Below are 27,383 nucleotides of genomic sequence, written 5' to 3' on the forward strand. Positions count from 1 at the left end.
CTAAATGATGCAACAATATTGTTTATAGTCAAAGAATCCAGTGAAGAATCACCTATTGGGTGATTACTGGCAGTCCAGTGATTGAGACCCTGCACTTCCATTTCAGGGGGCGTAGGTTTGATCCCTGGTCCAGGAACTAGGATCCCACTTGCTGCATGACCAAAAAAACACCCCCCAAAAGAGAAAATCCCAAGAATCACCTGCTGCATATAACTTCCCATTTCCTTTCAGTTCAGTTCAGTTGCTCAGTCGTGTCCGAATCTTTGCAACCCCATGAATTGCAGCACGCCAGGCCTCCCTGTCCATCACCAACTCCCGGAGTTCATTCAAATTCAGTCCATCGAGTCGGTGACGCCATCCAGCCATCTCATCCTCTGTCGTCCCTTTCCCCTCCTGCCCCCAATCCCTCCCAGCATCAGAGTCTTTTCCAATGAGTCAACTCTTCACATGAGGTGGCCAAAGTACTGGAGTTTCAGCTTTAGCATCAGTCCTTCCAATGAACACCCAAGACTGATCTCCTTTGGAATGGACTGGTTGGATCTCCTTGCAGTCCAAGGGACTCTCAAGAGTCTTCTCCAACACCACAGTTCAAAAGCATCAATTCTTCGGTGCTCAGTTTTCTTCACAGTCCAACTCTCACATCCATACATGACCACTGGAAAAACCATAGCCTTGATTAGACAGACCTTTGTTGGCAAAGTAATGTCTCTGCTTTTGAATATGCTATCTAGGTTGGCCATAACTTTCCTTCCAAGGAGTAAGTGTCTTTTAATTTCATGACTGCAGTCACCATCTGCAGTGATTTTTGGAGCCCCCCCCCCAAAAAAGTCTGACACTGTTTCCACTGTTTCCCCATCTATTTACCATGAAGTGATGGGACCAGATGCCATGATCTTAGTTTTCTGAATGTTGGCTGAGCTTTAAGTCAACTTTTTCACTCTCCTCTTTCACTTTCATCAAGAGGCTTTTGAGTTCCTCTTCACTTTCTCCCATAAGGGTGGTATCATCTGCATATCAGAAGTTATTGATATTTCTCCCAGAAATCTTGATTTCAGCTTGTGCTTCTCCCAGCCCAGTGTACTCATGATGTACTCTGCATACAAGTTAAATAAACAGAGTGACAGTATACAGCCTTTACTTACTCCTTTTCCTATTTGGAACCAGTCTGTTGTTCCATGTCCAGTTCTAACTGTTGCTTCCTGACCTGCATATAGGTTTCTCAAGAGGCAGGTCAGGTGGTCTGGTATTCCCATCTCTTTCAGAATTTTCCACAGTTTATTGTGATCCACACAGTCAAAGGCTTTGGCCTAGTCAATAAAGCAGAAATAGATGCTTTTCTGGAACTCTCTTGCTTTTTCCATGATCCAGCAGATGTTGGCAATTTGATCTCTGGTTCCTCTGCCTTTTCTAAATCCAGCTTGAACATCTGGAAGTTTATGGTTCAAGTACTGTTGAAGCCTGGCTTGAAGAATTTTGAGCATTACTTTACTACCGTGTGAGATGAGTGCAATTGTGCAGCAGTTTGAGCATTCTTTGGCATTGCCTTTCTTTGGGATTGGAATGAAAACTAACCTTTTCCAGTCCTGTGGCCACTGCTGAGTTTTCCAAATTTGCTGGCATATGGAGTGCAGCACTTTCACAGCATCATCTTCCAGGATTTGAAATAGCTCAACTGGAATTCCATCACCTCCACTAGCTTTGTTCGTAGTGATGCTTTCTAAGGCCCACTTGACTTCACATTCCAGGATGTCTGGCTCTAGGTGAGTGAGCACACCATCGTGATTATCTGGGTCGTGAAGCTCTTTTTTGCACAGTTCTTCTGTGTATTCTTGCCACCTCTTTTTAATATCTTCTGCTTCTGTTAGGTCCCCACCATTTCTGTCCTTTATATAATACTATTATTTGCCAGCAAAGGTCCATCTAGTCAAGGCTATGGTTTTTCCAGTAATCATGTATGGATGTGAGAGTTGGACAGTAAAGAAAGCTGAGTGCAGAAGAATTGATGCTTTCGAACTGTGGTGTTGAAGAAGACTCTTGAGAGTCCCTTGGACTGCAAGGAGATCTAACCAGTCCATCCTAAAGAAGATGAATTGGTGATGGACAGGGAGGCCTGGCATGCTGCAGTCCATGTGGTCACAGAGAGTCAGACACGACTGAGCAAGTGAACTGAACTGAATACTATCATAATCTATTTTGAAGTACAAATTATCCAAAATTCAGCAAGGAAAAGTCCCTTCAAGCTGGCTTTTGTGTACTTCTGACATTTCCCCATCATTCTTCAAAGACTTCTTAACTTTTTGGAACAGTATGGAATTCCAAGCTCATCTTGCAATTCCCCTGCCTCAGCCCTGAAAGCAGTCATTTCTCCAAGGAGGGCTGGTCACTTTGACTACAGAAAGATGTTTAGAAGCCAAGATCTGAAAAAAGCTGGGTATGCTCAATCCTACTGGAGTTATCCAGGCCTTTTCGGAGACAAGAGTTAGGAAATTAATTTAGGTACATCATTCATTTCTATACACATGTACACATACACACATTCATAACTCCATATGTATGTGTATGGCCTTCCCAGGTGGCTCAGTGGTAAAGAATCCACCTGGCAATGCAGGAGACGCAAGAGACTTGGGTTCGTTCCCTGGGTTGGGAAGATTCCCTGGAGGAGGAAATGGCAACCCACTTCAGCATTCTTGCCAGGATAATCCCATGGACAGAGGAACCTGGCAAGCTACAGTCCAGAAGTTCCCAAAGAGTTCGACATGACGGAGCACGCACACACATATGCACATGTCTATGACAGTGAGTTCACAAAGATATCTACAATTTTAATCCAATAACAAAGAGTCCGTTTTAGTTTTCTCTCTTTCAATATTTGTAACTCCTTTATCTGACAATAAGAAATCTGGCTCTCATGATACCTGTATTCACTGATCAATCCTACATATGGAATCAATCCCACACAAGGAATCAGTCCCTCAAATCTACCACCACCACTATGCTATGCCTCTTCACATATCCATCTCCAGCCAACATGGAAAACCATTTCCATGTTGCCTGTGCTCCAACACCCTTGACCAGGCCCACACTACTACAAAAAGCTTTCTTTACCTTGTCTGGGCTCTGAAACCCCACTGTGAGCCACTGTCTCTGCTCCTATCTCTAGTATGGCAGCCTACCCACCTTCCATATTTCCTGAAAGTCAGCTATGGTCTTCCTGATCTTCACTGACCAGTTCTTTTAATAGTTACTTAAGTCTTGCATTGCTTGTATTCCTATTCTACTTAAAATACTTAGAATGGCTTCTATTGATCAAACCCTAATGGATACAGTCATTAGCTATCTAAGTATTCATGGAATGACCTATTTTTAATATTCAACTAAAATATGCCTCTTTATAATTAGGAAGCAAATGAGGCTCAAGAACAATAAATCAATCCACACCTGTAATATTCTCCTGTGTATGTAAAAATGTCTTTATTTAGGCAAGGACACACACAGAAAAACACCTCTAAATCTATGAAAAGAAACAGGTATGTGTGAAGAGAAGTGTGTGTCCACAACATGAAATGTACTATTCATCTATAGTGTCTACTCAATAACTTCTCCCCATCTTTTACTAAAAGAATCTCAATTTGCCCTTACAGAATTATCCCTCCACAAATATAATTTGAACAGGAATACAATGAATATGCCTCTCAAGTGACCCAAACTCTAGTAGGATTCTCTGCTAGGAATTCGAGTAAACAAGTAGTTGGAGCCATTTTACTGACAGTACCACTTTGAAGAAACTTACTTCATCTACCTAGACAAATGGAAGTGTGTTCTTTCTCTCCACAAAACCTGGTTATTCAGCTCTTCCTATTGATTCTGTGATCAGACTCTCTATGGCCTGTAATCAAGAAACATCTTGTAATATATTCACTTTATGGGAACTAGGTATAAGTATAGAAAGCTTCCCCAAACAATATTTACTTTACAAAGGGGTGAAAATAGAGAATGCAATCTGAGTAGATGCCTTCTGAAAAAATCACTAGCTTATCAAAATCTATAATTGACTATTTCAGTAAGATTTCTTGCCAGTGGCAATACATAAACCAAAATTTATTACCAATCCATGAAAACAAAAATCCACAAAGGAAGAACTTAACTCACTAGAACTACAGTCACTTTACTGGGGTCTCTCACTGTTATGTGCCCATAACACTTAAAATCTATTACAACTCTTTCATCCAATCATTTCACTTACAGAGTTTTTCTAAGGGTCACTTCTTTTTCTTTATTCTAGATCATTTTTCTAATTTGAAAAGTATCATTTTTTTACCCGAATAAAAATTTCCAATTCAGTTTTTCTTCTTTTTTCAATTTTCTCCGCTTCAATCTGGCAAGTGTGACAAATGTACAGATGGTTGACAGCTGGTCCTCCTCCATACCTAAGGCATGAAGAATATTAATAATTATGATAATCTGGAAGAAAGCTGATCTAGGAAATGTATCCAAGTTTTCATAAAATGTAAAAACTAAATTATTGTGAGGACTTGATTTTATGCTTTTCAGGGTCAATGATTATATCAGTTTATTGATTTGTCTGCTTTATCATATTTGAACTTTCCCTTACAGCTACTTTTGTTACAAAATGTTTGTGGCAACAATAACACACAATAAAAGAAGTAGCTGTCAAAAATTAGCATGTTTATATGTTTATAAATCTTAGGTTATACACAGCCACAGTTTTAATCAAGTTTTAATCAGAAGGAGACTTCCCCTGTCCACTCAAGTAAGAATTCATGAAATGAATTATTTTCAATATTTAAGAAATATATTAGGGGATTGTGTGAAATATTTTTAAATAAAATTTAAAACTTTAGAGAGTTAAATATCACAGCATACCTTTATACATAGACTATCAGAACAGCCTTTATAGATAGACTATCAGAACAGAAAAATTAGAATTAATTATCTAGATCAGGGCCACTCTAGCTACAAAAGTCTCTCCAGTCATGCTTCAGTGTGAATAAATGAAGGAAAAAGGGAATATTCTACATAAGCAACATACAGCACAAAGAGCACATACAAAATAACCAATCTCTCTTTAACAAATTTCATAAACTGATTTTCACAATATCATACTGATTAAAAAAAACAAACCTGCTATATAGGTTATCCCAAATGTTCTGAGGCAGCATCAAAACCAGGTCTTCAATATAACCAGCTTTTCGTGGAGGAACACCTAGAAAAGTTTAAAATGAATCTGTCTCGTTCCTTTTGTTAATTTTAACTGATTAATTCTTAGCATTTTTTCAATTATTATTCTTAAAAACTCTCCCCAAGAGGTAGAAAATTAAGTATAAACATACGTTCCTGAAGAGATATTTTCTCTTGAAATATAGAGTAAGTTAACCAAGATGTTCAGGTATTTAACTTACATAAATCTTTACTAAGCCATGACTATGTATTGGAGCAAACCAGAGTTAAATCAGAGACAATCTTTTCTTCATGGAGCTAATAAGCCAGAAGAAGACATTTAGAATTTACATGAATAACCAAAAGGCAGGCACAGATAAATGCCATAAAAGGATTATAGGGAGATTCTGAACAGGAAGAGATTTAAGTTAATAGCTCAAGTGGGAGAAAGTAATAAGAGAAAAATTCACATACAGAAATATTTTCAAAGTTTAGATTTCTAAATCCAATACAGGACATTTCTACTATTTCTTGAGGTTTCGCTGCAAAAATAATAAATGAGAATAACAAGTCTTCGACCATGAAATTTAATTAAAAGTGTCACACTAAGGTATTATTTGTCATGGGAACAAGCAGTAACACAGTCAGTCACAAAGGGAGAAGTTATATTTAGCAAATAACTGCATCAGGTTTTTTTTGTTGTTGTTAAATTTCAAGTACATTTTTTTGGTTAGGAAAAGAGCCAGCTATTCATTTAGACAAAAGGGATAAGAGCCATGGATGCAGTTGGAGCTGGATGTCTGTCAGCTGAGAACAATGATGAGCAATGGAAGTGCTCCCTGTACCTTAATCGGGTGTTTATGCATCTGTCTTCACTATGAAACTGGAGCTTTGAGAACAGAAACAGTGTTTCTGGTATTTTTAGACTCTAGCACAGCATTTGGAAATGGTACCCAATAAATATTATTATCTATTCTATGAAGAGACTATAGATTACCCATACTTATAAGAAAAAAACTAATTTCTGAGACCATAGTAAATTAAACACATTTAAGTTGGAATGCAGATGGGAAATGGAAAATAAATGGAAGAGGAAAATCCTTGGCTCTTGTCTTATTTGTAAATTATTTAATAGAAAATTCCTACTACTACTTTTCATTAGAGTTTCTTACCTCCATGAATACAGAGAAAATCATTATTTGAAATAGGGCCAGGTTCAGCAAAGGTCTTAAATTTATTTAGCCACTGTCGAGAAATATAAAACTGAAGGAGACTTGGTTCCATTATGTTCAACAAATTTGATATTCTTCGCCTCTCTTTTTGTGCTTCTTCACTGCTCTTCCTATTAAGGACAGTAATTCATTATATTCAATAAGCATTTTACTCCATTAGACTAGTAAAGTGGATTTTTCCACTTCCTTATTAGACTTTGCATACACACTGATAGAGTTATCCCTCCATGTCCATGGGGGACTGGTTCCAGGAACCCTGCAGATACCAAAGCCTTATATAAAATGGTATAGCATTTGCATCTAACCTGTGCATATCCTCTCATATATATTAAATTACTTCTAGATTAAACAATACCTAATACAATGTAAATGCTACGCAAACATTAGTATATAGGGCATAAATTGGTAGCTAGATAGTTACTGGTGAGCAATTTCAAGTTTTGCTTTTTGGAACTTTCTGGAATCTTTCCCTCCCCAATATTTCTTATCTGCCGTTGGTTGAATCCTCAGATGCAAAACCCATGCAACATGGAAGGTGGACTGTGCTGTGAATCTTATTAGGTCTTGAAAATTATTCATAAGAAATATATTGTACTTTGCTCCCTGCTTCCCCCACTGCATTATAACCCTAGGGGTCATATCTAGGTGATAACTAATGTATCCACATAACTACTGTTAGAAAACAGACATTCAAATGATTGCTAACAAGACAGTAGCTTGTACAATCTTTTAGAGGACACTATAAAGTATTTTATATTAATACCTCCTTTATTGGCTATGTTAGGAGAAAATTTGGTATTTAGTTCCTACTATCAGTGCCTAATTTTTAAAAGTAAAACAAATGTTTCTAAAACAAAATATAGCCCTTTGCCCCTCAACTAAATGATTTAACATTTTCTTAACAAAAGATCATTCTACACACAAACTTTCACTTTTACTCACATAATGAGAGTAAAATAATTTCTAATCTTTACTCAGCAATCCACTTTGAAAGTCTTAGAAGTCACTATTGACCTTAACATGAGACGCTTTGTCATCTTTGTCAAAACAGCCTACTCATGAGTTATTACCTCACCTGTAGAAGAGAACATAAGCTTCTGCATTTTGTACAGTAGACTCTGAAACTTCAGTGACACTCTGGTCATCAAATTCATACCAGAGATTATTTAAATTGTTTCGGCAGTAGGCAATATAGTGTCCACCTGAATTTAGGCAGAGAAAATTTAAATTATTTCAGTGATACAAAATTAACACAAGAATGGAAGATAAAACTAGTTTTGTAGCCTCAGTTCCTACCTAGCAGAGATATAGCAAGAACTACCCTATTTTTCCCAGTAGGTACCCTTACCACCATTACTGGAGGAAATGAAAATCGTAACAAAGAATGCAATCTTAAAAAAACCAGTGTAAAAATAATCATGTTAAAATCTTTACTATTTATCTTAACACAAAATGTATTTTTACTATTTTAAACATGAGAGTAAAATTATTCAAATTCCTAAAATTTCTGACGTTTTTAAAAACCAAAATAAAATAATTAATAAAAATCTACTTTTACCCTTTTTTTTGTTCAATCAGGCCTTGTTTAAGAGATCAATGCAGATGTTTCTTTTTTTAATGTAAAATCATATGTCAAACTTGGATACTTACTACTTGCAGTTCCATGGTGACAAATGACTGACAGAAGATCATAGGTAACAATTTGCGCCGGACTATCTTTAGCAAGAAATGGTTGAAGATCCAGGCCTTCCAGTGGAAATGAAACATGGGTACTGATTTTGGTGGAAAACATCAGTTCATGTCTGAATCTTTTAAGATGGATGCACAAAATCTTTTTAAAAGGGAAAGGTAGGATTATTTCAAAATTTCTTGTTCTAGACAAAGGAGTCTATTAAATACACTTATTGTCAAAATTAAACATAATCATCCAATTCTGATAACCTGATTCCAGAGATGTTAAAATGTGGAAATTCTGAAATGTGGTACTTCCTAAGTCCATAGCTACTGGTTTTTCCAATTTTACACTTTATACCTGCAAGAACCTACAATGTCTGATTAAACTGTGTTTAACATAGTTTTATTTACTGCTAGGGGCACTTACTTGATATGCAATCCAGTATTTTAAAAATGGATAATCATAATGGGTACACATAGCGACTGACCACTTCACTCTTCAACAAATGCTAAACAATTCACTGCACTGTGTTACATTAAAGCTTTACCTACCACATAAAATAAAATGAATTGTCATAAAGCCCATACCTCAGGAAACTTTTGTACTTTACAAAACTTTACTCCATTTCTCAACCTAAGGGTAAAAAGGGAAAATCAATTTTAATAAAACTGTTTCCCATACAAATCTACAAAACCTTTAGTATTTTCAAACATACAGCAAATCTTTTAGAAAATGCGGAGACAAAGGTATCAAACTAAAAATGCTTACTACTGAATTATATGCTACCAATTAAAAACATACTAATAAAACACTGGAATCACTTTCTGTAAAAAATTATTTAAATTAAGATAAAACTTCAGAGTTATGTAGTTCTTTGATGAAAAATCTACTTTCTGTGGTCTGGCTATGCCTTTAGAACATTCATGTATCAACTGAAACTAGGTAAAATAAAATCCTAGTTTTATAGAACTGGTTAGTCAGGTCAATATATTATATAGCCTTTATTCTTTTTCTTTTTTTATAAAAATGTATCTATTTACTTGGTTACACCAGGTTTTGGTTGCAGCATGTGGAATCTTTTATTAATAGGCCCCCTCCATTGGGAACATGGAGTTCTCAGCCACTTGATCACCAGGGAAGTCCCTACAATCTTTACCCCTAAATGTGGAAATTAATAACGAGATAAAGAATGGTTATTATTAATAATCAAATTTTTTTTTGGCCATATCACATGGCTGGTAGGATCTTAGTTTCCCAATCAGGGATCAAACATGGGCCCTTGGCAGTGAAAGCACAGAGTCCTAACTACTAGAGTGCCAGAGAATTCCCAATAATCAATATTAACATATACTTGACAGATCTCAGGGCTTCCCTGGTGGCTCAGAGGTTAAAGCGTCTGCCTGAAATGTGGGAGACCCACGTTTGATCCCTTGGTCAGGAAGATCCCCTGGAGAAGGAAATGGCAACCCACTCCAGTATTTTTGCGTGGAGAATCCCATGGACTGAGGAGCCTGGTGGGCTACAGTCCACGGGGTCGCAAAGAGTCGGACACGACAGAGCGACTTCACTTTCACTGACAGATCTCTACTTTGGATTCTGGATTCTGGGGTGGATGCAAGTTCTTTTTCACCTTCACTATTACCTTTTTTTTTTAGCTGGCACTGTTTTCCCAAGAAAGATTCCCCCTCTGGGCCAACTCTGTCTTCAGCTATCAACTGTGGCTTCCAGGACAAACTGATAATAAATACTTTCCAATTCACTAGAAGTGTACTTTTTTCTAGAAAGTACAGGCAGCTTTTCTTCCTTACTGACCAAACAGTACACTTTACCTTTTTGTCATGAAGACAAATAGCTGTAGATCAACATTTCCCTGGATTTTTGACAAAAGCCAGAAGTTTGCATTATGAAGATTTTGTATCTTATTAGGAGATCTTTATTTTTCTATTACAGAGATTCAGAAAAACTTTCTAGTTCATTCTACTTCAAACGTATTTGCTTTCAATTCATTTTTCTTTTCTAACTCATCACCAAGAAGACTTAAAAGCCTAAATTTATCACAAGATAGAAAAAGGTAGCTAGTATAAAGAAACAAAATCATTCTTTTTGTTTTTTAAATAGTATGATGCTTTTTATTGTTCATATTTTACTTATTTTTTAATGTTGTCCTGGTTTCTGCCATACAACTTGAATGAGTCATGATTTAAATACATCCCTTCCCTCTTGAGCTTTCCTCCCTCCTCAAATCCATACTTTTCTTATCTGTCTTTTTTATTTGGCCCTCTTATAGCAGGTAACATTACAGACAGTATAACCTTTCTGAATTTTACATAGACTTGAAACTATGCACTTTATAATCACTTTCACTTCTTAAATCTAGCCTGTTATGGTGAGAAACCAGAAGAGAATACTGCATTATTTATGATGGCAGAATTAACCTAGGTAATAAAAATGCATGTTATATATCCTAGTATATGTCTGTAATATATATGGAAAATGCTTTTTTGCAAAATGACATACTTACCTTATCTCAAAATACACTATCACATATTAGCTAAGCCTATTAAATTTGTTAAATTTTTAACCTTGAATTTGTTTTACAGAATAGGTTTCTTCATTTTTACTAGGACAAATCTCACATGTCCAATTCAAATAACCAAGAAAAATATCATTTAAAATACAAAGCATGCAATTAAAAGCACTGCCAATGACACTTACTTTTTGCATTTTTCACAACTGTACATATTGTCACCTGAGGATAGAACAGACCTGGTTATTCCTCTCCAACTAAAAGCAAGCTATTTTCTTTTGGTTTTGCACTTCTTTGAGTTTCTCACGCTGATCCCGTAGAACAGTAATACATTTTTCAGTCTCTGCTCAAGTCAGCATATTAACCTTGTCTACAACACCCTCTTGTTTTCAACCCAGAAGGCCCATCTCAAATAACACTGTGCCCACTTATTCACTCAACAAAATTCAGACTGCCTATTGTATGCTGAAGCAAGGTGCTGGCACCCCAAAATAGTGAAGGATTAGATTTAAATACTACTTAGAAATTCAGACTAATTCAGATACACAGTCTTTTATACTGGCTGAATTTTCTCTTTTTTCAATCTCAGAGCAGATTTAACACACTTCAAATATCTATTTGTCTAGTGTACTAGTACTAGTACTAGTGTAGTACTACTATTGTCTAGTACTACAGGAGTTTGTATCAGTTATTTCAGGATATTACTTATAGTATTTATGTCATCATGATAGATGCTGGCACTGTGGCAATATGGGCAAGCACTATTTAAGCTGCCTCAAAATTTAGCTTTTATGAATACATTTCATATTTAGTCCTACTAATCTTTTAGCTCACTCACAACAGTTTAGCCACAGATGAAAACTATTTTGTATTTCTTACCTTTTAGTTCATCTCTGGCAAAGAAGGCAGCAAGACAATCTTGCAAGGTTACTATTGGACCCCAAAACCAGCTAGGGACACATGAGACAACAAACCTGAAACATCATTGACAGAAAAAAGAAAGGAAATGTTCTGCCAGTACAGCAGAAACAGCAGCTTTAACAATGAACCAATAACAAAGAAAATACACACATACCTCTTCACATACTCCATGAAAAAAGCTATCCACCCTTGTGGAGCATATGCTTCGCCACATGATCCTGCTTTGACTATAGATGTTGGATGACTTGACGAATGCAGTTTAGCAAGGTCTTCCTTGCCAGGAATTGGCAAGGACAGATCTTGAAAGGTCTCGAGGGTTACAGACACCTAAAATTGTTTTGTGTTTTAAGAATGGGATGAAAATAATCCAGCACAAACACCTGAGGACAGATTTTAGACGGCAAAGATCCAAGCAAATTATAAGAAGGAAAAAACCCAAACACCAAACTGTTTTTTATAGTAATAAAGCAAAAGTAACAACTAAAGCAAAACTGCTTTGCACCGGGAACTGTTCTAAATTTAATCTTCACATAAACCATAACTACCAACATCCCCATTAGCTGAGAACACAGTGGGAAACAGAAGTACCTCACACCCAGCCACTGTAGCTGGAGGTTCAAACTGTTTATCACTACTGCATTTATTTTCGGAAATGACCTCTAGTAATAGTTATTAAATGTAGTTTAAAAAACAAGATGCAAAACCTAAACAGCTGAAAACATTTCAGGATATTTCTGTTTAAATAACTGATACATTAAAATAGACTATTGAAAACCCTTAGACTTGACTTAATTCTAACACAATAACAGAAAACTTTCTTTGGGTTATTTCTTTTTTGAGATATGTCATTTTACATTTATTTTAATTATATTCATCACTATACTGAAGTAAAACCATTCTTAAAACCTCTATGAAGTTCAGGAATTTAGAGGTATTATTACAAATCTCATGATGATATTAATCTACGTATCTTCTGTATAAACCTGATACTACTTTTATTATCTGAATCCAATCTTAACATGAGAAAATATTTACAAACCATATAACCAAGTGAGATGATACATTCATAGCCTTGTACAAGTCAGTAACAACTGTTTCCTGCTAATTTCATCAGCCTTGGGAGAATATGTATGTGTTTCAAATTCTGGTTGCTGAGCAACATATCTCCTTTATTTGTGACCAGAGATGAAGAACTGAGTTAATTCTTCCTGCTAATGCATGCCTGTTCAATGACAAGTCAAGACCCATCCTTAAAAAAGTATGCTGCTATTACTTCCAAAAAACAAGTTCTAGTCTTAGAATCAATTTATACTTATGCAAACACCTGAAATATAAGTATAATCATCAATAGCAAAGAGAAGGAATTAAAACTTCTCATACCATCGTCAGTTTTTTTTAAAGCATTTGAAAGAAATTTCCTGTGTATTATAATTCTCACATACTCACCCTGTCACAAGTCAGACACTGAACTGAACTAATGATTGTTCCATCAAATATGTCTGAAATAACACTTCGGTATTTCTTGTGCTGTTTTTTTCTCTTTGGAGATAATGTAGATTGAACTAGGATTGAAAAACAAGTATAGAAGAATTTTTTCTTTTAGAAATCAAAATAGTTTCTTTACATTTTTTCTGAAACTATTAACAGCAAAATTACTCTGCTGAAAAAATCTGTCAAAATACCATTCAAAAGCACTACCTAAAGAAAACACAAAAAACAACCAAAAATCCTCAAAGAGAAACCGTGACGAAATAGAAAGGGTTCAGTCTCCCCATCTTGACTTCAACCAGAACAGTTATGCTTTTACTTATTTGTTGTTGCTTCCAAGTAAGGCTTTATTTGAAGAAAGGATTCTATTAAGTTTTTGAGAGTTCTTTATATATTCTAGATACGAGTCCTCTGTCAGCTATGTGGTTTACAAATATTTTCTCCCAATCTTTTCATTCTCTTAATAATTTGCCAAGAAAGATTTTAATTTTTTTTCATTTATGGATCATGCTTTTTATGTCTTTGATGTCTTTAAATAATTCTAACACAAAGTCATAAAGACTCTTTAACTTCACGCAACATTAAGCATAAAACATGAAACCCAATCATCCCACATCCAGGTGTTTACCCTGAACAAGTGACAATTTATGTTCATACAGAAACTAGTACATAAATATTTATTTAACTGCCAAAAACTGGAAACAAACTCAAATATCCTTCAGTGAGTATACTCACTGAGTTCAGTCACACAATGAAATACTAAGTAATAGAAAAGAACTATTCAGACATGTAATGTGACTGTATCTCAAATGCATTAAGCTAAGTGAAAGCAGCCTATTTCAAAAGACTATGTGCTTTATGATTACATGTATATGACATTCTGAAAAAGGAAAAACAGTAGGAATAGAGAACAGATAGGCTGGGGCCTTGGGAGGGAATGGAACAGTACGATGGATGGAACAGTACTATGAGGGACTTCTCTGGGGAGCTGGAACTGTTCTACACTGTGTTTGTGGTGGGGGTCCTAACAATCTATGCATGCGCTGAAACTCAGAACCCTATGCCAAAAGAGTCAACTCTGTCATACATAAATTTGTGCCACACACACAAAAATATTTTAAATCATGGCTGTATAAAATGATGCTGTCAATTTTAAAAAGCCTGAATGATATTTCATAATTAACACTTTAAACTATCAAAGCAAAGAAACCTGAATAACTGAAACTTCTACCTTTTTTGTGTGTGGGTGGCAATCCTGGCCACAAATTGCCTGATTTAGGAGGGCTTGCTGATAATCTTGGATTAACACCTTCATTTGATGGGAGGATCTGTGGTGTAGACAGGTCATTCAAATGGACATCAGTAATATATTCTGTAATATTTAAAATTTGTATTATTACCTTAAATAGTAAAATTATTCCACCTGTCAAAGAAAGCTTTTTTCATTTGAGATTTTGAACACAATTCACATTAATAAATGTCAGGTGAAATACTCAACAGACATTATGCTTGCTAAGTGAGTAAGCATTAATTACTGTTAATGTTATTATTAATGTTGATAACACATTACTGTTATAGGCAATACAGAAAGTGTGCAGTGGAAATATAAAGCGGAAGAGGACTGTATTTGTCCTAATTTAGTATTTAAAAAACTAAAGCAAATTGGGGCAGTTTTTGAAAGCTTTAAAACCATATGGGAGAAAAAGAGATTATCTTCCCAAACTAACATAGTAATCAAAATCCAGGAAGAAATTTGGGCATGAAATAATTATAAATTATTTTATTCTTACTGTAATAAAAGGAAATAAAACCCTCTGTCAGAAAAAAACATTTTTTGAGCATTAAATTATGAATAAAGAAAATATAAGCTCTATGAGAGCTATCTTGATTTGCTGTTGGATTCCTAGTATATAACATAGTTTCATGGCGAGAGACTGCTAAAAAAGCATTTGAGTGAAGAAAAGAGAAGTGTACATAAAAGACGCTGAAACAATGATTTCAGAGATTTTTCCAGATAATGCACAAGAAATGACTTTTATGACTTTCACAGAAGCATTTCTCATTACTATCTCAACCATGACTAAAAGTAGACTGATAATACTAGGGGAAGAAAATAGGAGGAGAGGAGGAGACTCACTCTAGGCCTTTTAGAAGGGAATAAAGTTAATACAATCTAGGTCAGGGAAGATCAGAGATTAGCAAATGATCCCTACAAAAGACCAGATGTTACATATTTTGGGCTTCCCTGGTGGCTCAGACGGTAAAGCGTCTGTCTGCAATGCAGGAGACCAGGGTTTGATTCCTGGGTTGGGAAGATCCCCTGGAGAAGGAAATGGCAGCCCACTCCAGTACTCTTGCCTGGAGAATCGCATGGACGGCAGAGTCTGGTAGGCTATTGTCCGTGGGGTCGCAAACAGTCAGACACGACTGAGCGACTTCCCTTCTCTTCACTTATCGTCTTTGTCACATTTTTCAATCAGAAAATGTAAAAGCTCAGATCCCTGATCTAGGTCATCAATTAGTTACTAATTGTAAGAATAGACTTGTTATGGAACAATAAAGAACTAGTAGGTCACTTAATTAGGTTTTTTTATGAGGAAAGGCTAGATAGCAGACTGCTAAGTCTTTCAATACTGAAATTTTACATAACTAATGATTAAACAACTTCTAACCACATCTAAACGTCTAAACATTATGTCAGTATAATCAAGGGGCCTGACAGGTTTTCTTGACTAGAAGGCATTTATGCACTGCACACAAGTATTACTGCACAATATTAACGCACTGAACCATGAGTATTCCTGTGGTTAAGGAAATATCCTTCTTCTCCAGAAAAAAGTTGGGTTCATTCAAAAACCTTAGTAAATTCAGTACTGCCCACTATTCAGTAATTATAGAAGATAAAAGTTTTTATGTTCCTTGTCTGCCATTTATTTTAAGATCAGAGAATCTGAACCTCTAACGGTTTGATTTTCTGTGGTTTGGAGAATTAAAGACCACATTAAGCTAAGACAAGTTAACCCAAGAAAAAATAAATGTAAAATGCAAAACAACTCAACTGTCTTTCATTTGGCCACTTGCTCTTTCTCAAAAGAACAGTGACCAGGACGGTGGTATAATCTCTCATAACAGAGTTCATTATAATACATTAAACTCCTATGCCAAGCATACACTAAATATTTTGTAACTGACATGACTCAAATGACAGCAATCTAAATCTAATAGTCTATAATTTGGATTATTTTGCTCTTTTACAAATCTGCTTTAAATGACACTAACTTAATACTCACATGCCAATATTACTAAACTCTACTAGTTAGACCACTCCAGTGTTCTTGCCTGGAGAATCCCAGGGACGGGGGAGCCTTGTGGGCTGCTGTCTATGGGGTCGCAGAGTTAGACACGATTGAAGCAGCTTAGCAGCAGCAGTAGCTACTAGTTAAACTAGAAAGCGCAAAAGTAACATCTATTTAATTCCCTCTTTTTTTTTGGCTGTACCACACAGCATGTGGGATCTCAGATCCCCGAATACGGATAGAACCTATACTCCCTGTAGTGGAAGCACAGTCTTAACCACTGGGCTCCCAGGGAAAGCCCCTCCTTACTTCTTTAAATTAGTATGGCTGAACTATCAGGTCACAAACTACACACAAAATATTGTTATTTTAGAAAACAGTAAAATTACAAACATAATCTTGAACACATATCTTGCACCCTTTGTCCACAAATGGAACACTATCATTTGCAAATTATAAAAACTGTCACCTGAAGTTCTGCTGTGTATTTGCACTTTGACAGTTTCCTGCTTGTTCAAATCAGCTGTTTCAGATACAGAGTCTCTATCTTTATCTAATTCTCCTTCAGAATGTACTTTATTAATCTTGTTGCACATCTTCTCTTTTTGCCAATCTTTTGACATTTCTGAATTGTTCTCATCATCCTGAATTAACATTGTTGTCTCATTATTATCTTCAGAAAAGCTTCTAGAGCCATTTTCATTTTCAGCTTTATCACTGCTGCTACAAGATTCGCAGGACTGAAAATCTACATCTGACTGGCTCTTGTCTTCCTCCATGGTCTCTTCAGTCATTATAGTTTGAGGATCCTCTTCTACTTCCATGACTTGTTCTTTCAATTCTTCATGAAGCAGATCCATTAAACATCGAAGGAATTCTTGAGCATCCTATTATATGTAAGCAACATAGACAGTACCATTTCATTAAAAATATGTGTATGCCGAAACTTGAGAGAAAACCTTGAGAGACAAAATGTGGTTAGCAATTGATTTCTACACATGTAGCATTACACTGTGGATATACAACTTCGCAGAACATAGGGCACTGGTGGGATAGGATGTCCTAAGTTCTAAAAAGTTAAAAAATGCTGGGCATACACACTGAGGAAACCAGAAGGGAAAGAGACACGTGTACCCCAATGTTCATCGCAGCACTGTTTATAATAGCCAGGACATGGAAGCAACCTAGATGTCCATCAGCAGATGAATGGATAAGAAAGCTGTGGTACATATACACAATGGAGTATTACTCAGCCATTAAAAAGAATACATTTGAATCAGTTCTAATGAGGTGGATGAAACTGGAGACTATTATACAGAGTGAAGAAAGCCAGAAGGAAAAACATAAATACAGTATACTAACGCATGTATATGGAATTTAGAAAGATGGTAACGATAACCCTGTGTACGAGACAGCAAAAGAGACACTGATGTATAGAACAGTCTTATGGACTCTGTGGGAGAGGGTGGGAAGATTTGGGAGAATGTCATTGAAACATGTGAAATGTCATGTATGAAATGAGATGCCAGTCCAGGTTCAGTGCACGATGCTGGATGCTTGGGGCTGGTGTGCTGGGAAGGCCCAGGGGGATGGTATGGGGAGGTTGGGAGGGAGGAGGGTTCAGGATGGGGAGCATGTGATTTTTTTTTAAAAGTAATAAAGAGAATTAAAAAAAAAAAAAATAAAATAAAATAAAAAGTTAAAAAACAAAAAAAAGTTAGAAAACAAAAGTAATGAAAAACTGAAGATGTATCTCAAGAAAAACTTAAAAAAAAAAAAAGAACAAAAAGCTGAAGATGATCTGAAAGTAGCTTTAGTACTGCTGTTACTGAAAAAAAAAACTTGAGGAGTAAGGTGTAAAGAAAATGTGGATTTGCCTCATCAGACAATAATAATTCAGAGAGATATCAAATTCAAGTATGTTTGGCTTAAAATTAAAGCTTTATCTAATTTTGTACTATGTCTCAAAATCCTCGATCAATCTAGAATGTTTATCAAAAATACAAATTCATAGCCCCCAAGTTACATCAACCTTTTAAAACTAACACCCAAAAAAGATGTCCTTTTCATTATAGGGGACTGGAATGCAAAAGTAGGAAGTCAAGAAACACCTGGAGTAACAGGCAAATTTGGTCTTGGAATACGGAATGAAGCAGGGCAAAGGCTAATAGAGTTTTGCCAAGAGAACGCACTGGTCATAGCAAACACCCTCTTCCAACAAAATAAGAGAAGGCTCTACACATGGACATCATCAGATGGTCAACACCGAAATCAGACTGATTATATTCTTTGCAGGCAAAGATGGAGAAGCTCTATACAGTCAGCAAAAACAAGACAGGGACCTGACTGTGGCTCAGATCATGAACTCCTTATTGCCAAATTCAGACTTAAATTGAACAAAGTAGGGAAAACCACTAGACCATTCAGGTATGACCTAAATCAAATCCCTTATGATTATACAGTGGGAGTGAGAAATAGATTTAAGGGACTGAATCCGATAGATAGAGTGCCTAACTATGGAATGAGGTTCGTGACATTGTACAGGAGACAGGGATCAAGACCATCCCCATGCAAAAGAAATGCAAAAAGACAAAATGGCTGTCTGAGGAGGCCTTACAAATAGCTGTGAAAAGAAGAGAAGCGAAAAGCAAAGGAGAAAAGGAAAGATAGAAGCATCTAAATGCAGAGTTCCAAAGAATAGCAAGAAGAGTTAAGAAAGCCTTCCTCAGCAATCAATGTAAAGAAATAGAGGAAAACAACAGAATGGGAAAGACTAGAGATCTCTTCAAGAAAATTAGAGATACCAAGGGAACATTTCATTAAAAGATGGGCTCGATAAAGGACAGAAATGGTATGGACCTAACAGAAGCAGAAGATATTAAAAAGAGATGGCAGGAATACACAGAAGAACTGTACAAAAAAAATCTTCACGACCCAGATAATCAAGATGGTGTGATCACTCACCTACAGCCAGACATCCTGGAATGTGAAGTCAAGTGGGCCTTAGAAAGCATCACTACAAACAAAGCTGGTGCAGGTGATGGAATTCCAGTGGAGCTCTTTCAAATACTTAAAGATGATGCTGTGAAAGTGCTGCACTCAATATGCCAGCAAATTTGGAAAACTCAGCAGTGGCCACAGGACTGGAAAAGGTTAGTTTTCATTCCAATCCCAAAGAAAGGCAATGCCAAAGAATGCTCAAACTATTGCACAATTGCACTCATCTCACACGCTAGTAAAAATTCTCCAAGCCAGGCTTCAGTGATATATGAACCGTGAACTTCCAGATGTTCAAGCTGGATTTAGAAAAGGCAGAGGAACCAGAGATCAAATTGCCAACATCCGCTGGATCATGGAAAAAGCAAAAGAGTTCCAGAAAAACATCTATTTCTGCTTTATTGACTATGCCAAAGCCTTTGACTGTGTGGATCACAATAAACCGGAAAATTCTTCAAGAGATGGGAATACCAGACCACCTGACCTGCCTCTTGAGAAACCTATATGCAGGTGAGGAAGCAACAGTTAGAACTGGACATAGAACAACAGACTGGTTCCAAATAGGAAAAGGAGTACGTTAAGGCTGTATATTGTTACCCTGCTTATTTAACTTATATGCAGAGTACATCATGAGAAATAACGTGTACTTATATACAGAGTACATCCAGATGGGCTGGAAGAAGCACAAGCTGGAATCAAGATTGCCAGGAGAAATATCAATAACCTCAGATATGCAGATGACACCACCCTTATGGTAGAAAGTGAAGAGGAACTAAAAAGCCTCTTGATGAAAGTGAAAGTAAAGAGTGAAAAGGTCGACTTAAAGCTCAACATTCAGAAAACAAAGATCATGGCATCGGGTCCCATCACTTCATGGGAAATAGAGGGGGAAACAGTGGAAACAGTGTCAGACTTTATTTTTCTGGGCTCCAAAATCACTGCAGATGGTGACTGCAGCCATGAAATTAAAAGACACTTACTTACTCCTTGGAAGGAAATTATGACCAACCTAGATAGCATATTCAAAAGCAGAGACATTACTTTGCCAACAAAGGTCCATCTAGTTAAGGCTATGGTTTTTCCAGTAGTCATGTATTGATGTGAGAGTTGGACTATGAAGAAAGCTGAATGCCAAAGAACTGATGCTTTTGAACTGTGGTGTTGGAGAAGACTCTTGAGAGTCCCTTGGACTGCAAGGAGATCCAACCAGTCCATTCTGAAGGACATCAGCCCTGGGATTTCTTTGGAAGGACTGATGCTAAAGCTGAAACTCCAGTACTTTGGCCACCTCATGCGAAGAGTTGACTCATTGGAAAAGACTCTGATGCTGGGAGGGATTGGGGGCAGGAGGAGAAGGGGATGACAGAGGATGAGATGGCTGGATGGCATCACTGACTCGATGGACGTGAGTCTCAGTGAACTCCGGGAGTTGGTGGCGGACAGGGAGGCCTGGCGTGCTGCAATTCATGGGTTCACAAAGAGTCGGACACGACTGAGCAACTGAGCGACTGAACTGAAGTTACATCTACTAAATCAGTGTCTGTGATCCAGGAATTTTTAAAAACAAATTTATGTATTAATTATTTGGCTGTACCGGGTCTGAATCTGCCTGCAATGCAGAAGACCCCGGTTCAATTCCTGGATCAGGAGGATTCGCTGGAGAAGGGATAGGCTACCCACTCAGTATTCTTGGGTTTCCCTTGTGGCTCAGCTGATAAAGAATCTGCCTGTAATGAGGGAGACCTGGGTTTGATCACTGGGTTGGGAAGATCCCCTGGAGAAGGGAACAGCTACACACTCCAGTATTCTGGCCTGGGGAATTTCATGGGGTCCATGGGGTCCATGAGAAGTCCATGGGGCCGCAAAGAGTCAGACACGACTAAGAGACTTCCACTTTCACTTTTTTCTTTCACTGGGTCTTAGCTGAGGCACTTAGGACCTTATGTGAGATTTAAAAAAATTTTTTTAACGTGAGATTTTTTTTTAGTTATAACATGCAAGCTCTGCTGCAGCATGTAGCATCTAGTTCCCTGACCAGAGATCAAATCTGGCCCTCCTGCATTGGGAGCACACAGACTTAGCCCCCGGACCATCAGGGAAGTCCCTATGATACAGGAATTTGTACAAGAAAAAGTTAATAGGGAACAGGTATTTCTTTGAACAAAGGAAACATATGTGAAGATTAGGTATTAATGTGAAAAAATATTACATAAAACAACAATAATTGAAACTGCCACTGCTGCTGCTGAGTCGTTTCAGTCGTGTCGAACTCTATGCGACCCCAGAGACGGCAGCCCACCAGGCTCCCCTGTCCCTGGGATTCTCCAGGCAAGAACACTGGAGTGGTTGCCATTTCCTCCTCCAATGCATGAAAGTGAAAAGTGAAAGTGAAGTCGCTCAGTCGTGTCCAACTCCTAGCAACCCCATGGACTGCAGCCTACCAGGCTCCTCTGTCCATGGGATTTTCCAGGCAAGAGTACTGGAGTGGGGTGCCATTGCCTCCTCCCCAAACTGCCACTGGTATCAATTAAAAAAATTACAGGTCAATGAAGTAGATTAGAAAGTCCAGAACTAGACCTATTATATATTAATGTAAGCACAAAAATTAATGAAGAAACTTTTAAAAACAGATTAAGAAAATTCTTAAACCTGTTGTTTGCTACATTTGTTAGCTGTATGTGAAAAATTAAATTTGGATCATATTGTAATGTGAAATAAATGACAGTAAAATATTTAACTATATGGAGAAGGAAATGGCACCCCACTCCAGTGTTCTTGCCTGGAGAATCCCAGGAACGGGGGAGCCAGGTAGGTTGCCGTCTATGGGGTTGCACAGAGTCGGACACGACTGAAGCAACTTAGCAGCAAGGCATAATGCATTCTGGTGGTGGGGTAGCATTCAGCTACTTTATAGCCTGTTGTATGAAAATAGATTTTCACTTTTACAGTGACGTACTATTGAAGTTATTTTATGAATTTTCTTTCTGTCAAACCTTGTTTACCCCTGGAAGATTTAAATTATACAATACTGAATATTTGTTATCTATTGGATTGTATTTCTTTGCTCTTAAATTCTAATTTGCTAATAAACCTTTCCAAATATGAAAAAAAATGTTTAACTATAAAATACAGAAAATATAAGTTAAAATTTATCTCTGGATGTGAAACTTTTCAAAGCTAAAAGCACTAGAAGGGGAACACAGGTACACCTGTGGTGGATTCATTTCGATATCTGGCAAAACTAATACAATATTGTAAAGTTTAAAAATAAAATAAAATTTAAAAAAATAAATAAATAAAAGCACTAGAAAATACTGGCATAATTACACACCCCCAAATTTAAAATTTCTAAACAATAAAGACCTACCTGCTGAGAATACCCCCGAAATGTTGGATTTACAGTTTTAATTCCTTGAAACAGAGTAGTAGGCACAACTGATCCTGGCCTGAGGAAGAAAACATTTTTAGGAAGAAACGTGATTTTTAGTTTTTTTTTTTTTTAAGTATCCAGCAATTATTTTTTTAATTTATTTTTGACTATGCCTTGTAGCATGTGGATCTTAGTTTTCTGACTAGGGAATCCAACCCTGCACTGGAAACTGAGCGTCCTAACCACTAGACTACCAGGGAAGGCCCTAATTTTTATTTTAGAAATGAGAAATCAAAAATTCAAAGAGTCAAACTGAAAAGTGTTCATGTTTCAAAAAAATCATTCAAAGTGGCCCAGTATTAAGCTTCAAAAGTTCATGAAAATAGCTTATTTTTTATAGTTAAGCTATAATTTATTCCTCTCTCCCCTAAAGAAATATCTATGTTCTACCATACAATTTTTCAAAAAATACTAGTTACTTAAAATAATATTTTAATTACTTAAAATGCCTGGCAAAATTAAGATAAGGATATCTAGTACACCACCTAAATAAAAATTTTAAACCAGTTATCAAATACCCATGGAAACAAAAATGAAAAGTAAACCATAAGAGATTTAATCATCTAGAATCCTGTACTATGACACTTCTGAAGTTTAGTAAACTTCTAAGAATATGAAGTTCATAGTTTCAGAGCAAAGAAACTTAAACATAGCAGTTAAGGGCAAGTTCTAGCTATAGAGTAAGGAACTTGGAAATATTAGAGCCAGGTAATACTCAATAGGGATAAATGACTAAGAGTTGTAATACAAAAAACTTTATAGCAGACAATTACTCATCTAATGCTACACTTAGAGCAAATAAATACAAGCAGAAAAATAAACATTCATATATGTCTCTATGGTCTGATTTTAGCATTGTGAGAATGTCTACAAAATTCATAAGTGTAACAGCCACTGCAGCAATTCAACATTTTATCTCCAGTCCAGACACTTCATTTGGATATTCATTTTCAAATGTAATGTAGCCAAAATTGAATGCTGCAATCTGTCTCTCTTCTACTTTTTACGTCTCTATAAATGCACGTGCAAATATTTACAAAATTCAGTTTAAATATAATAAAGAAAATATAATAAGTATATACCTGCTTTTATGCCAGAGCTCTGTCATCAGTTTGAGATAACTTTTACAAATAGCTGGTTTCTTATCTGTTCGAGCCAGTCCTCCACAATCAAGAAAAAACTGCGTCAAAGGCGGGCTAGTTTAAAAAAAAAAAAGAAATTTTAGAATCGAGTCAGAGCTTAATACTGATTGACTTCTAGTCATTCAATGAACTATGACAAATAAAGCACTGTATCTATTATTTCTTTGCTCCCTTTTACAGCTTCACATTCATTTCCTCATTATTTTGCTGAGCACATCAGCAGATTTGACCCACAATATTAGAGACCTCAATGCTGTCAGATCACTTTTCTACTTTTCTTCTTTTCCTCTCTGGCAACTCTTTCCCCTCTTTATTATTTTTTTCTGCTCTAATCAGGTGTCTAAATATTAGGGTTCCTCAGAACTTGATTCTATGACTTTCCCTCTCTTCCCTGAGTGGATCATCTACAGAACATTTCATACTGCATCTACCTCGTCACAGGACTAAGACTGAGGGAAAACAAAACAAAAAAAACCCTAACTGCTTTATTAGAGACTGTCCACCTACAGAAGAATATAAAATATTTTCCTAGGATCTCTGAATGAAAAGTGATTAGAGGAATTAGTTCAAGCTCCTCCTTTTCTAGATGTAAAAACAAACAACTTCCTCAAAGACATACAACTCCCTAGGAGCTAAGCCAGGACCAGCATTCTTAGGAAACCACAGGCACAGAGTAGTAACCCTATGGGGACAACAATGGATTATGTCCCAACTCAGTTTCTTGCTTACTCTACCTTAGGAGTTAATTAACAAGAAAGAGGAAAACTTTTTCAGGAATATTTGTACATTTAGGTTTTAGTTAATCCAGATAATTTATGTGAAGGCATTTCATGTGTTGAGAAGGGTGAGGAAGAGGTACAGCAAGGGATTAATGGGATCCTGTTGGCTAGGGAGACTAAATATAATTATTAACTTTTCATTATTACTATTATATTTCTTTTCCCTCTCTCACTTCTCTTTTTTTTCTAAGCATACTATAGCATCATGGTTTTCTGCTCCAAGAATAACTTTAAACAACTATACTAACAAAATTAATTTATCTACTTACCAGTTAGAAAGAGCCTGCAAAGCTGCATTCATATAACAAGTATTTCCAATATTTTTCAAACCTGTAAGACCTATTAAGAAAAATTATGTTATGTCATCATTCAATAATTCAATGACTCAACTTTATGAGTGTTCACTAAGTACATAACTAGGTAATTATTATGGTTCCTAAGCTATGGTAAGGAAATACAAAATACATTATAGAAATACAAATAGCAACAACTTGAACAACTCAAAGAGGGATCAGACTTACACCAAAGTGATAATTTTCAGAAAATTATTTAGATATACTCTTAAAGGGCTAAGATTCCCTTATATGAATTGTAAAATATAAAAGTTTGTACAAAACTATATATACAGATAGTTTATACTGTGAGCTTTAGTAAAGTGATGCCAGAGAAACCAAGTATCAAAACTGTCAGTTTGCTTTTTTTACAAATAATAATTTTTCTAGGTAAAATTTCAGCTTTTAAATAATACAATTACTTTATTGATTTCTTACAATCAAATATTGCCAACTAGCATAACTTTCACTCATGCATCATTAAAAACAAAAGGATATTTCCTTGGTATTTTCAAATGATGCATAATGCAGTAAATAAAAAAAGTTAGAACTTAAAATGCTCCTTGATTAATTATACAAACTGGTGACTTTTTTAAAAAAAAGCATTAACAAATAGTTTGGTTCCTAGAATTTATTTTTATAATTATCTTATCACCTCTAGACTTTGAAATTTTCACAATATAGTTCCCTACAGAAATGGGCAATGGCATACAAAGGAGTGTGTTATATCGGAGAATTATTTTACCTCTTGCCTTAAGTTCATCTTCTTCTTCTACTTCTATATCCAGATCATCAAACACAGCAACCAGAGGAGTTTTTAATGTTGTGTTACTGGGTATTTTAAAATCCTTGATAACAGAAAAGATAGCAGGCTTAAACAAATCCTTAGGTTACATTTTTAGAAAATTTTTTACTCAACTGGTCTGTAGACTTCTACAGTCTCTCCTGATACTTGTTACTGAAGTTATTTTCTATCCTTTTATGCATATGAAATAGTTTTATTAAATATTTTCTAAAATTCCAAAATTAATTCCTGAGAATTGGATTAACTTAAGAGGTTGCAACTGGTGACTTGATGGTCAAATGCCAGTCCATATTATTTAAATAAAAAAAAAGTTTTTTTTTAAAGGCCAAACACCTAAACAAAAGCAAAACTTTTGAGCCAACATTTTAAACATTGGGAGAGCTCACATAAAAAAATCAAATTTTGCTGCTGCATGACAAAAACCAACATAATATTGTAAAGCAATTATCCTCCAATTAAATTTTTTTTTAAAACACTCAAATTTTACAAGTTTTCTTCTAAAAGAAGAAGCTCAAAGTACATTGCACCCAGTTAGCAAAAATCAGTGGGAGGCTGAAATTGAACAGCAGAATGCAACTCAGCACGTGCTCTGGTTCTCAAATTTTACAGCCTATTCCTCTTCCACATGGCATGCATATGTACTCACACCTACCCACTTCATACATTTACTTTACCTTCCTGGCATTTGTAGATACTAGACATTTGGGAAGGCCTATATTCTCACTTTGTTGTATTGAAATACAGAGAAGTAGAACAGTTTTTCGGAGAAGGCAATGGCACCCCACTCCAGTACTCTTGTCTGGAAAATCCCATGGACGGAGGAGCGTGGTGGGCTGCAGTCCATGGGGTCGCTATGAGTCAGACACGACTGAGCAACTTCACTTTCACTTTTCACTTTCATGCATTGGAGGAGGAAATGGCACCCACTCCAGTACTCTTGCCTGGAGAATTCCATGGACAGAGGAGCCTAGTGGGCTGCAGTCTATGGGGTTGCACAAAGTCAGATACGACTGAAGTGACTTAGCAGCAGCAGCAGAACAGTTTTTAGAAAAAAATCGTTCAAAATCTTACCTCCTAGAATACTGTTTGAAAAACCTTAATGACATTTGACTGATTTCCAATATTGCTAACTTGTAATTAATGTTCTGATGAATTGGGTTCACATAGTCTATAAATTTTATATCACTAAAGAAATCTGTACAAATAACTTTTTCTTCTGAGCAATTTCTGTAACAAGATAACTGGGAAGTTGTATGAACTTAAATTCATGTCTTTTATGTGTCATAAAAATAACTCACCAGAAAGTTATTTACAAGCTATCAGAAAAGTATCAGTATTCTTATTCAACCAGATTCAGCATTCATTAAGAGGTTGCACTGGGTCTTCGTTATGGGCGCAGGCTTTCTCTAGTTGTGGTGAGCGGGGGCTACTCTTCGCTGTGGTGCGTGGGCTTCTCATAGCAATGAAGACCCAGTGCAACCAAAAATAAAATAACAAATGAATAAATAAGTTATATATATATTAAAAAGTCACTGCTTAAAAAAAGAAAGTTGCAATTGTAATCTATCAGGTAGAAATGGC

General features: G+C 36.2%; 1 protein-coding gene across 9 annotated transcripts in view; it reads right to left on the bottom strand.

Annotated features, from left to right (window-relative positions):
- USP33 (ubiquitin specific peptidase 33) overlaps window positions 1-27,383 on the bottom strand; it is a 60,112-nt gene that overhangs the window by 5,359 nt on the left and 27,370 nt on the right. For 3 of the 9 annotated variants that reach the window (XM_086390688.1, XM_086390684.1, XM_086390689.1), the window contains 16 exons: window positions 25,743-25,845; window positions 24,935-25,004; window positions 23,827-23,940; window positions 22,682-22,760; window positions 16,787-17,204; window positions 14,253-14,393; window positions 12,980-13,095; window positions 11,688-11,860; window positions 11,492-11,586; window positions 10,801-10,834; window positions 8,673-8,718; window positions 8,061-8,241; window positions 7,486-7,612; window positions 6,351-6,520; window positions 5,143-5,224; window positions 4,319-4,427 (listed from right to left, as the gene is read on the bottom strand). In XM_086390688.1, coding sequence (XP_086246814.1) covers window positions 4,319-4,427; window positions 5,143-5,224; window positions 6,351-6,520; window positions 7,486-7,612; window positions 8,061-8,241; window positions 8,673-8,718; window positions 10,801-10,834; window positions 11,492-11,586; window positions 11,688-11,860; window positions 12,980-13,095; window positions 14,253-14,393; window positions 16,787-17,204; window positions 22,682-22,760; window positions 23,827-23,940; window positions 24,935-25,004; window positions 25,743-25,845 — 2,058 coding nt within the window. Of the gene's footprint in view, window positions 1-4,318; window positions 4,428-5,142; window positions 5,225-6,350; window positions 6,521-7,485; window positions 7,613-8,060; window positions 8,242-8,672; window positions 8,719-10,800; window positions 10,835-11,491; window positions 11,587-11,687; window positions 11,861-12,979; window positions 13,096-14,252; window positions 14,394-16,786; window positions 17,205-22,681; window positions 22,761-23,826; window positions 23,941-24,934; window positions 25,005-25,742; window positions 25,846-27,100; window positions 27,253-27,383 lie in introns of those variants that run through there. The other 6 variants (XM_086390690.1, XM_086390687.1, XM_086390692.1 and 3 more) reach the window with 4 other exon arrangements.

This window comes from Bos grunniens, chromosome 3 (assembly GCF_055505025.1).
Source record: "Bos grunniens cultivar Pamir isolate PY7600 chromosome 3, Bosgru_T2T1.0, whole genome shotgun sequence".
NCBI lineage: Eukaryota > Metazoa > Chordata > Mammalia > Artiodactyla > Bovidae > Bos > Bos grunniens.